The sequence below is a fragment of the Halichoeres trimaculatus genome, unplaced genomic scaffold (genome assembly GCF_033239565.1).
Source record: "Halichoeres trimaculatus isolate MK-OKI-2021-1 unplaced genomic scaffold, fHalTri1.1 fHalTri1_scaffold_2, whole genome shotgun sequence".
NCBI classification, from domain to species: Eukaryota; Metazoa; Chordata; class Actinopteri; order Labriformes; family Labridae; genus Halichoeres; species Halichoeres trimaculatus.
The window spans coordinates 26,457,961-26,470,287 of record NW_027437180.1 but is presented as its reverse complement, the minus strand read 5'-3'; the positions used below and the strand labels follow the sequence as shown (position 1 = coordinate 26,470,287).

General features: G+C 40.3%; 2 protein-coding genes across 2 annotated transcripts in view; one reads left to right on the top strand and one right to left on the bottom strand.

Annotated features, from left to right (window-relative positions):
- elmod2 (ELMO/CED-12 domain containing 2) overlaps positions 1-12,327 on the top strand; it is a 54,038-nt gene that overhangs the window by 29,412 nt on the left and 12,299 nt on the right. The window lies entirely within an intron of this gene.
- On the bottom strand, positions 6,124-12,239 carry gprin3b (GPRIN family member 3b). Its single transcript, XM_074694348.1, has 2 exons — positions 11,895-12,239; positions 6,124-9,269 (listed from the first exon to the last, which is right to left on the bottom strand). Exon 2 carries the CDS (start codon positions 9,173-9,175, stop codon positions 7,037-7,039), a length of 2,139 nt encoding a protein of 712 aa, XP_074550449.1. The 5' UTR covers positions 9,176-9,269; positions 11,895-12,239; the 3' UTR covers positions 6,124-7,036.

Below are 12,327 nucleotides of genomic sequence, written 5' to 3'. Positions count from 1 at the left end.
CTCAATAGTTTATCTGTTAAGATTTAAATCAAATAATGAATTAAAAATTAAGTTCTCAAGAAACAAACACGTTGGCACGATTAGCTTGATTAAAAAAAAAAAACTATCATAACAGAAACTATGTTTGAGAAAACCTTTTTTGACATGTGTCTTAATTTTAAAGTCTGAACTACATTCCATCTGTCAACATGACAGAGGCAGGGTTTACAACATGTACTGCAGCCAGTCAGCAGAGGGAGCTATAAATCTTTTGGCTTCAAAGTCAATGAACACATATGTTACCAATTTTGGATTATGAAATGTCAATGGTAGCTTAACAATGGTAATATTAGAATCAACCACCTCCTATATAATAATGTGGCTTTTTTAGTAAATTAAAAAACTACCACTTATATTAACTGTGTTCTGGGTTTTTACTGAGGTTGATTTTTCTTTTTTAAATTTTATTTATTTATTTATTTTTATCATTTATTTATTTATTTATTTATTTTTTTTTGGGGGGGGGGGGTCAACTTGAAACATCAATAAAGTTTTCTCTGAATGTGTATGTTTGTCTTATTTTTGGTTGGCCATCTGTGTCAATGTCGTTTTTTCATATTTCTTGCAAAATGTGCGCTGGGTAGCTAGCAAGCTCCTAGGTTCATCTCATTTCTATGCTTCCTCATGTTTGTTTTCTCATATGTCTTGAAAGGGATGTAACTGAAATGAAATTGCTCCTCGGGGATCAATAAAGTATTCTGATGTTCTGATGAGAGCAGCAACTTTTTAACTTGTTGTCAAAGTCTGTACAAATACTACTAGTACTGCTACTACTACTGCTACTTATAATAACAACAACAACAATAATAATAATAATAATTATTATTATAATCGTAATAATAATAATAATAATAATAATAATAATAATAATAATAATAATAATAATACAAAAAGTGAACAAGGAACAAGATGGCCTTAGTGTAGAAATGGTCAATCGGGTTATAAGACAATAACACAGTTTGAAGAGTTAACTTGATTTATATTGCTTCCACATATATATTTAAATGATTGAATATCTAACTTGTGGTGTGTGTCCAGAGTGTTTCTTCATGGGCCAAAAAAAGTTACCTCAGTGTCAGTTCTGCCAACAAGAAGGATTAGCTTCCTTTGAAGTGTCCCAGACAATATAGTGTGACACAGGTCATGTAATATAAAAGTACAAAGGCGTGGGATTGAATTAGGTTTGTATGTCCTGGATTTATTTTAAACATTTCAAAACATTATACAGAAATATATTCACTTGTTGACTCGAACACTTGATTTTTCTTTGAAGATTAGTACTTTTCTTCCATTTCCTCTGGTTTACAATAGGCAGTTATGTAACAGGAGCTGCTTATCTCTTTTTGTGGTGCAGGAAACAACGAGAAAAAAAAACACTTATAGCAGTTTGCTATTTCTCCTCTGCACTGCAGAAATCTACTCTTTAAGACACTCAGAGGAAGACATTCACGCATATAGCCATTCTATCTCTCCCCCACCTTCTCTTTGTCACTGTGATCCACCTTTATCTGTTTTCAGTTTGTTGTGGATCTTCTGGCTCCACCAGGGGACCTATGATTTATGGGCACATCTGTCAGCAATAATAAAGCACTCGCTAATGAAGCCAAGGAAAGTGACCTTTGTGTATGCATGTGTGTGTATCATGTGTGGGACTGTGCTTGTTTCAAACGTGAATCTTTTTCACATGTATGGTTCATATCTAAGGTTATGAGGGCATGTGCTTGTGGGCAATCAATGATGAGCACTAAAATGCAGGATTCATCTGCAAATGAGGAGTACAGGAGAGAGGAAGGCAGATAGAAAGCAAAAAAATAAAAAACTGTTAATGTTCCAGGAAACAAAAGAGGGTACACTGCAGAAAACTGGAATCATTTGATAAAGGAACACACGTAGCCTAATACTGCGCCACAAACAAATGTAGGCCACATACTCCACTGGGAACAGGGCGGCCATCAGGAGGACGAGCTTCACTTCCAGCTATCTGGCTGATACAATGCGAGGATGAATATGGTTGAGGAACAGTAGCAGACCTTTTTATGAGAGCCGATCAGCAGAGTGGAGGTCAACAATAGCTTTAATCTCCTCACTGTTTCTGGCTTCGGATGCTTCATTATGATATCATCCTCAAAGAGAGAAAAGGGTTGTCTGGGACTGAAAAAAATGGAGGCTTGGAGGGAAAATGGAGATCAAGAGTTGAAGGGGGAGGCATAGAGGATGAAAAACTGCACAGAGATGGTGGAAAATTCAAACAATCTGAGCTTCCAACTGTCAAATCTCCAGAGCAGTGTTAAAGCATGAGATACAAGAGAAAGAGATATTGAGGCTATTATCACAAACCACTGCTGATTACCTGCTCCATAATCTCAAAGATGATCTGTAAATAGCAATTAACACTCAATCCCCTGATAAAAGTGCAGCTAGCATGTCACAAATTATCTATGAACATATCTAATTTGTGATTGGTTTGGCTTTTTTCCTCATGCTGCAGAATCTGCAGGTCTTCCATGAGCACTCCTTTATAAGCTGAAGAAGCTAATAGTGTTTATGGCGCTAACTAGGTCACTGCAAGCACATCTCAAATCCCAATACCAGGACAGGGAACTTATCTGTGGGACTTCAATTATAGCTCAAAAAATGTCACTGTTGCCCTGACTCCCCCCATGTACCTAAGGGTTCAATATTTGAGCTTCTTGTAGGGGGTGTTTACACTTTAAAAACATTTCTGAAATGGGATCCTAGCGGGATGAAGTCCGGACAGGGCACTTAAGTAAGAAATGCATAATTACCTATCTGACAAGACACCAACATAAAGATCTTTTAGTTTTATGTGACTTAACTGATGAAAGTTAAGTTTCTGAAAACAAAGAATACATTTTATAGATTGTGAAAAAATCTGGTAATGTATAACGTTACAAAGCATGACCATTAAGAATGTCATGGTGTAATTAAACTTAAACTTAACATTAATATTATAAAAACTAAATCCAGTAAATATAAAACCATGTATTTCAAATGCCACAGCATTATAAAAGCAAGTAGAAAAGAGAAGTGAATGCTGGATTGAACAATACCCTGTAAACATTTCATCACACGATAAAAAAAACAAAACTTTTTTTTATTCCATGCACCGGTTTCCTTGCTTGCCTGGACTACCAGCTCCATTAGTTTCAACATCTCAGCGTGAGTCAGGAGAGGCCCTCAGGCTCTAACAGGGGGCTCCTGCTTCCTTGCACAGACTATCAGTCTTTAATTTTAGCTTCTGACACAGCCCGGGAGTTTCCTTGTTAAGTGCTGACACTTGAGAGATGATTATTTTGTGCTCAAGCTGCGTGTTAATGCTGAGCTGTCACTGTCAGGCTTAAGAATAGAATGGATCACTCATATTTCTAGCAGGACATCATTACAGATTTTAGATTATTTTCATAGACACACTATGAATATTGAGTACAAAACAGAGACATGACCAAACAATGTATCTTTATAAAAATATCATATAACTTGTTTATATTTCACACATTTATTTTTCATATACCTTGGTTTTCTAAATTGTCTTTTTTCAGCTAGTATCTGAACACACTACTGAGTTTATGTCAGAGAACAGGTTAATGGCTCACTGTTATATGAACCACAAGGTCCTCAAACAATTACACAGGTTGGCTTTTTCTAATGATCATCATTGCACCAACTGTAATCTGCATCACTATATACGCCTGTAACATTACTCCATTAATTGCCATTTGCGTTGTGAATCATCAAAAACAACATTGCTCCGGTGTTATGGAAAATTGCAGATCCTTAAAAAAAGAAGATTAAACTGTTAATTATAAACCCATTTGTGCAGATTTGTGTCTCAGAGGGAAACTAATGTGTTTGAGTGTGCCAAAGATAGAAATGAGAGGTAGGTACGTGTAATGTGTGGCTGGGTGCAGCAACAATACCACACAGCATGCCTGGCTTCATCAGAATGAAACAGATAATAACAACAACTTAACAAACCATATACCAAACAAAGTGGATGAATAGGCTCGGGCGATGCGGTACATGGATTTTGTTAGTTTTGGACAAGACCATGCTGGCATTTTTTCCATTCCTAGTTTTCACTAACAAGCTAGCAGACCTCTGGCTGATCTCATAACTTGTCACCAAAAAGTGAACCCACATATTTTCTAAATGTCGTACTTAAGCTACAAAAGAAGAGCGGGGAAAACTGTGTGCTTTGTGGAGTGTAAAATAAACCGGGGCATTTTAAGACAAGTTGGTGCCTCACAGGCATAAAAGGCTTCCTTCTTTTCCAAGGATGCATTAGGTTCAACCTTGACGGTTCCTCCTGTTTCAAGCTCTGTGTGACATTTATCGTGTTAGCTAATTAGCCAGCTAACTGTCTGTTCATGGGCAACAGGAGTAGGTTTTGTGATGTGAGGGTAACAGCTGGTGATGAACATAGAATATCCTCTGCTGAGCAGACTGTCTCATCATAGATCGGCCTTTGTGTCTACACAGTTTGTCCTCTGTAGCTCTGTCATGAAGGATGCAGGATCAGAGGTTATTTCAAGTGTAGTCAAAACTTAATGACACTGTCAAACAGAAATTGGAGGATGGAGTTTTCCCTTTCTTAAGACTCAAACCCAATAAACGTCTAACATGTATTTGTCTTATTCCTATAGTTTGAAGGACTTTGAAGGATTTCTTCACACATAAGAGTACTGAGTGCAGTAGAAAGGCATAGTTTAATTAAAATATGCATGGAGGGCATCAAGCACTCAGCCAGTGAGCTGAATTTTAACAGCCAGCTGAATGCTGTTGTCTGGTAAGTGTAACAGTGGGTGGTATTTGTCCATGTGCCTTTGAAATCCCTCTTCATGTTCCTTGTCATTGGCATAAATCTCCCTCTGTGCTAACCACCGCCTGTGGCTGAATCCAATCTGCACTTTCAGATATGAACCAGGCATCGGAGACAGTGGGTAGGGGGTTATTAAAAATGGAAACACAGCTAATTAAAGTGAGAGTGGAAAAAAATCAGAATCAAGGCTAGTGACTGGGCCGACAGGAATGGACAGAGTTGATGTGTAAAGGATGGAGATGACCTCAGCTGGAGAGGGAATTAAATCCACCTGGGGCTGAACTTTGTATTTAATATATCCCAACGGATTAGTGATGTAAGGCTGGCACCTTTCTATCAGCTGTGTGGAGTTGAACAGGGCTTATAGAAAAGATTATATGTATATAAGAAGTTCATCGGGATCCCTGCTTCATGTAGACACTGGAGGATTGGGGAGAAACTGTCTGATTCCAGAGGATCCCAAAGGCAGTAGGATTAGACTCCTCAGTCTGTCTTCCTCTGCAGGTTGGGACACTTCACATCACAGTGACTGAATTTATAGAGGACTTCACAGAGGCTATCACTTCCTGACACTAACAGGAAGTGACATGCTTGTTAAGACAATAACAGCAGTCGCCTGAAATCAGCGTTACACCCGTCATGACAGTAGATTTACTCTGAAGGGAAGTGTTCACCATGGAAGAGGGGTTCTCTGGATTTATTCCTCTAAATAAATGAAAATCTTGTTGGATGAAAAATATTAGAATGTTGAAGAGTTATTAAAGTATTATTACACATCTCTAGGGACTGGAAAAAAGTACATAAGGCAAAGTCTTGGTATTGAGCATATAACTGTTAATGAAGAAATGATCTATACTGATTTACATACATGCATCAAACACGAAGCACTGAATTTAGGATTGAAATCAGCAATCGTGTTCACTTTTAATTTGCTGATAGACCATTTTATGTTTTTCATTTCATTGATTTTTTAAAACTAAACATGATTTTGTGCCAGAAAAAAACAACACAAAGCAACAAATTGTGAGAGTGTGGAGTGATCCAATAACTTGCATGCCTGCATAAAAAATACCCTAACATGAGTCCATGATAAAAATAACTGTAGATTTTTCACTGATAGCTTATTTGAATTTGTAAATAGGTATGGGCAGACTACCCCTGACTTGCAACAGAGTTCATACCCTCAGAAAACCTCTTTTAGGCTTTACACAAAATGTATCCACTGCAAACCACAACCGACTGTAGCTTTCCTCTCAGCTGCAGCCAGTCCTTCTCTGACATCTCCTGTGGACTGAGCTGATGTCTCCTGCTGCTCTCACATCCCCTGACACATGCACCAAAACACACACTAACACTATCTCTCCTGAGTTATGACTGAGCCTGATTTGTCTCTTTATCCTTCCATCACTCATTATGAACACCAGTGACTATAAATCCTAACTGTGTTAAACCTTTATGGGAAAAACTGTCTCTGTAAAAGAAGTGATAGTGGCCATAAATAAGACCGTACACCCTTTTTGAAAGATAAGAAATGAAGAATGTGTCAAGCTTGACTTATATTTTTCTTTTTTTTAATAGGAAAACCAGAGTAACAGCGCTTATATGCTTACAGTCCATTTTTTGCACAACAGAATTACTCACTTAAAGTGCATTAAACAAAAAAATGTTATAAATATATTCTCCAGAGAACACCTTAAAAACATATACCAAATGCACAAAATGAAATGAGACGTTGGCTTAATATATTTGCACAAATATTCTGAAATTAAGTAATTTATCCATCATTGATGTCTTTTATCTGCACAGGATTGGGCTTTTTTTTAAGTCAAACACCTGCCTTCGTAACTAATATACATGCTTTTTACTGTTATTGCCTTTGATATTTCAAAACTCTTTTCTCTCTCTTTTTATAATATCTATCTCTAGAAAATAAGTTGTTTATTTTATATGTCTACTTTCTACCTTCTTTGTTCACAAACATCACACATAGTTTAACTCTTTATGCTACAACACCCCAATTTACTTACTTGCAGGGAATGCCACCCCTTTGACTTAGTGTTGCAGTCATGACAGGGAAGGGCGGAGGGAGGGGGCAAACATTTTGAGCTCAAGGAAAAACCAGGAAGGATTCTGACATAGTTTATGTCTGTGCCCGTGCTACTCTGAGGAGGGAGGGGTACGCACGCAGCAGTTGGGCCGTCTGACATTTTGCAGCATTGACCTGAAAATGTTCTGCTGCCTCCTCTTGTTCTTACGGCCTTTCTGCGGCGAGTCGGCCCCAGACACCGACTTTCTGAAGGAGGTCTGGGCTATCAGTTTCCTCTCTTGCTCCTTGATTTTGCACTGCAGGTGGCTCTGGATGGCAAAACCAAGGGACTCCGGGTCCACTGAAGCCCCATAGACCTCCCAAGTCATCCCTTGTTCATCCCAGACAACATCGTGGACGCTCTTTCCTTTGTCCTTCCCCGACTGGTCATCCTCGTCTTCCTCTCGCTCTGCTTCAATGGTCTTTTTGGACGTCTGGGCTTTACCTCCATCCTTAGCCTTTTCTTTAGGGCTCCCGGCTTTATTTTTAGCCGGTGCTGACTTTGATGTTGCGTTTGTTGCTGCTGTCGTTGTTGGCAGGGCCTGGTTAGGTTTAGTTGAAACAGCAGCCTGAGACAGCGTGGCAATGTTGCTGTCAGCAGATCCAGACTTGATAGCGCTGGCTGTCTCAGGGGGACTCCCTGCTTTGAGAGAGGAAGCTTCGGCACTGCTTGTTTTCACTGCAGACGCTTTATTCTGGGAGTTACCTGTCTGTCCCTGCTCTTTATGTTCAATGTTGATTTGATAAACGGGCTGGGTGTTGCAGAGAGTCGATCCTGTCTCTTTAGGCTTTGCTCCTAGCCTGCTGTCAGACGAAGGCTCTGAGTTAAAAACCACACTTGCATTCTGGTTTGGACACATCTCTGCTTCAACAGTGAGCCTCTCTGACCTGAGATCGGTTGACATTAGTAGACTACTTATATTCATCTGATGGAGTCCCACATTTCCATCTGCATTATAGACTGCAGTCAGGCTCTGCGCTTCTTCCCTTGCTCCACTGCACTGCCTTTGAGCCACAGCATAGGGCAGCAAGCTGGGACTTGTGGCCACACTCTTGGTGCACGTGTGCGCCACAGCTTGAACCTCCATGTCTTGACGCAGCTTGACCGGAGTGGACGACAGGGATGAGGTCATGGTGGAGGCTTCTCTGTATTGCTTGCAGGGCTGCTGCTGCCCTTCACATTTAGCTGTGCCAGTCTGGCTGGCGTCCTCGGCCACCTGCCTGTGTGCCGCCATGTTTTTGATAGCCTGTGGCAGGGCAGGGGAGGCTGTTTGAGAAGACGGCTGCTGATGTTCATCTGAGGAGACATGAGGTTTCTTCACTGGGGTTGAATCCTTCTCTGTGTGGGATAGAGATGAATTCGTATTTGTACATCTGGCTTCTGTATCTTTGTTCTTTGATGCAGATTTAGAGGAGCTGAGCAGCCCTGAAGATGTTTCTGTGTTTTGTTCAGGTTTAGACATCTGTTGTGGACTGACTGAGCTTTTTGAGCAGATATGCGTATGATCTGGCTCTTGGGGTTTCTGTGGAACAGCAGAGTCCTTGTTTGTGGGAGAAGGAATACTCTTTTTTAGATCTTGTTGTGGTTCTGCAGCATTGTGCCTTAACTCATTTTTGATAACTTTTTTACTCTGAGAAATATGTTTTGTACTGTCCTCTTTTGCTGTAGTGTTAACCAAGGATGTCATTAGTACACACCCCTCCTCTACTGCATTTGGCTCTTTAATTCTGCAGTCATTTGTCTGCATGTCGACCTTTGACGCTGAAAGAGCAGGCGACACAGCAGCCTTACAGATATCCTCCTCATCAGCTGGGCTTAGCATTTTCATATTGGCATTAGAATCCCTCTGGTCGCCTCCTGTATCCCCCACACCCAGTGAGAGGTCAGGTGTCTGTTTGCCTCCGTCTTTTCCTGACTCTGATTTTGTCTGGTTTCCATTATTTGTGGCTGCTTCGTCTGACACAGTGCTGCAAACTGGATCACCCCCAGTAGAAGATGCGTTAACTGTGTTAGTCAGAGAGGCGGTGAGAGGGGAGTTGTCCTGTTTGTGATCAGGAGATGTGAGGGAGGACTTTGGACAAACCTGAGACAGTCTGAGGTTGGGGTCTTTGGTCCAGTTGGCATTTGGCTCCTTATTGCCCAGCGTGTCCACCACAGCCAGCTGAGGCACCATCTGGACCGTCACAGTCCTTTTTGGGTTAGTTCCCATGCTGGATTCAGGGTGTTAGTCTGTAAATATTCTTGTAATCCAGGGATGGAAAAATATCCACAATATCTGTCCAACTTTTTTTTTTTGCAGTTTCCTAAAAAAAGAAAAAACAAATAGACTTAGTTTGTTTTAAGATTTTTTTGAGCTTGACTTTCGATTCTGGTTAGAAACACCAGCATTAAATAACCAGGCTTAAATCACAAAATGACCCAGGTCTGAAAGAGCTTTATGTAGAAATTGCTTTCTTTTTTTCTGACCAGTCATTAAGATTCATTTAAATAATCAATGTTAGAAAATAAGCAAAGCACTTACATGATCAATGACCTGAATAAATGAATTATGTTTAGCTCTGCCTATAATGAAGATTAATGTGAATCAAAAAGTACATGACTCAGTTATTACAACTATCGAAATAACAATACTCAGGGAACAAATCATGGTAATGTGGAGCGTTTGGAGGTATAATTCTTTAACAAAACTGCACTATGATAGTGGCTGCTTGTGGGTTACACACTGTAAATGATCAACCTGTCTGTCTGTCTGTGATGCTCCATAGAACTTGGTCTTAAAAATAGGCCAAAGAAACACACACACAGACATACTTATTGAAGGATTCAGACCATTTTACAACTTGCTTATTTCTTAATACTGCTGCTTTAAATATCTCCATTAAAGCTCCTATGAGGAACTCTATGTCCTGTTGATTTTGGTGACAGTTTTTGCCTTGGAATGCAAAAAGGCTGTGTTGGCCAATCACTTAGTTTGACACCTGTCCCCTCTTAGTGGCTTTGTTTGTTCAAAGCAACTGTAAAGAAGTAATGACTCAGTGTTTTAAGTCTTTTTTTTTAGCTTTTTCAGGTCATCAAAGTTGATCATTATTAATTCCCATAAGTTTCATAACCAACAATACTCGTCACAGAAGCTCCAAGGCACTCAACTTTCTACCGTGTCAAATTCAGACTCCTATCAAACTACACGCAAATTGAAGGAGCATTTGGAGCATCTGAAAGGGAAGTGCAAAAATACTGCATCACACTCAAATCAAGCATGAATTTGAAAATACAGTACACCCATATGACTGTTGTATGTAAGCTGAACATGCATACAGACACATTTCATATGAAATGCACCACATTCTGAGCCATTTAAGCTAGAAAAGAATGAGTATTATCCGGTTTCTGCTGATAAATAACATCAAGGATCAGGGTTTCCAGTATGGAGATTTACAAAAAATGTTGAAGCAGGTCAACTTCTCTCTTTTTGCTTACAGAGGCGACCAATCCCAGTGACGCTGCTGGAATATCAGGAATATTGAATCATTAAACGCAGTGTTAATTACTTAATGAAAATGTAAAGGATGTAAGCTTTGTCAGTAACTGATCCGATATTAGTCGTTTGCAGTCAGTGTGCAGTAAAACGAAATGCAAAAATGGGTGTGAGTATATTTTTTCCCATTAGCTGAGGAAATTAACATGACATGAATTTGCAATTTATCATCATTCAGGGTTTAGAGAGCACCTGTTGTAGATTCAAATTAGAAGTATGATGTTTTTATCAGCCCAAAGGAGGCAGAGAAATATATCAGCAGGGCAAAAAAATCCACATCATTCATCCTTACTTAATAGTGCAGCAGATCAATGGATCGTTGAAAATGTCCAAGACAATGATGAATTACTATACAACTATAATACTCTCCCAGCATTATGTGAAAAACAAAATCAGTATGTTTGTGTGTGTGTGCAGATGCTCCTTTTATTAGAGTTTAAAGCCTACCTACTGACCTACTATTTTAAGATCTGTTCATCTTCATCCTCAGCCTGATGAGATCTCTCTGTCTCCTGAAGTGTGCAAGCATCTGCGCCTAATGTGCAGCACTCAGCTGACGTCTGAAATATCTGATCCTCCAGATATTCCAGACAAATGAATCTCACTGAGATCAAAACTTCAATCATACAGCTTACAGACTGCATCGTAAAGAGGAAGAAGAACCATAAAAAAGATACCCGTGTGATCCACAGGAAGCAAGTTAACCGTTTTATTTTTTCACAGTTATCACTGAGGGGAAACCACTCTGCTTTAGTGAATCTCTTCTCCCAAATTAAACTGAAGCCTGATCTTTTGGGTTGTTGCCACTTTGTCACAACAAGCAACATTTCAACAGTCTGCACTGTGCCCCTCTTTGGGAGGGACAAACCTGACATGTACTGATTAGCTAATGTTTGCTTGGTAAGTTCAAGAATGAGGACTAATTCCACTTGGATTTTGAGGTGTGATTTGAATAATACGGAACAGTAGGCTTCTGTTTTGGGGCACAGACAGGTGTAGCCTGTTTGTGTGTTCTCCCACAGAGCATCTGCGTGTCTGTTATCAAAGCGCAAATATTTATGGCAAACATAACCTGACTGTAATTACACATTCACTGATTAAAACACCCCTTGCGCTTGGGCTTTTTGCCTGCAGCAGTTTACAGATAACACTCGCAGTGCATGCAGGATGTGGATTCATGCACATCGACAAACAATGCATACATTAAAGTGCTGCACACGACCTATTCGGGCCAATTTTCACATCTACATGGCGTGATCTGGGAATGCAGTCCCGTCCCACCCCAACACCTCAGAGGCCACTGATATGTACTGGTTCTGTTTGACCTTGCAGAAAAATTAATGATCTGAAACAAAGGGAAAGAGTCAGGTGGGAAACGAGGGAAAGGGCTTACCTCCAGAGACGCTTTTTGTCCCGCACCTTGGGGTGCCGTTTGCGCGTCCGCGTTAGCGATATAAGGCAGAACCCTGGAACTGGATATGGAAAATCAGCGGTGTGTCGGTGACACAAAAGCCACGCCCTCCACCAGTATCAGGGTCTTTTCATTGGAATCGATCCACCACCGAAAAGCGACCTGACTGACTGACTGACTGATCGTGCGCAATGAGTCATCGCTGTCCGACCAAAGAATCCAACCCCTGAGGTCTTTATAAGCGTTGACTCTTGCCAAGAAAATAAAGTAGAGCTTTAGTAAAATGGACTTCTCGTGTGTGTGTGTGTGTGTGTGTGTGTGTGTGTGTGTGTGTGTGTGTGTGTGTGTGTGTGTGTGTGTGTGTGTGTGTGTGTGTGTGTGTGTGCGCGCTATCCCAGACTGAGCGGGACCAGCA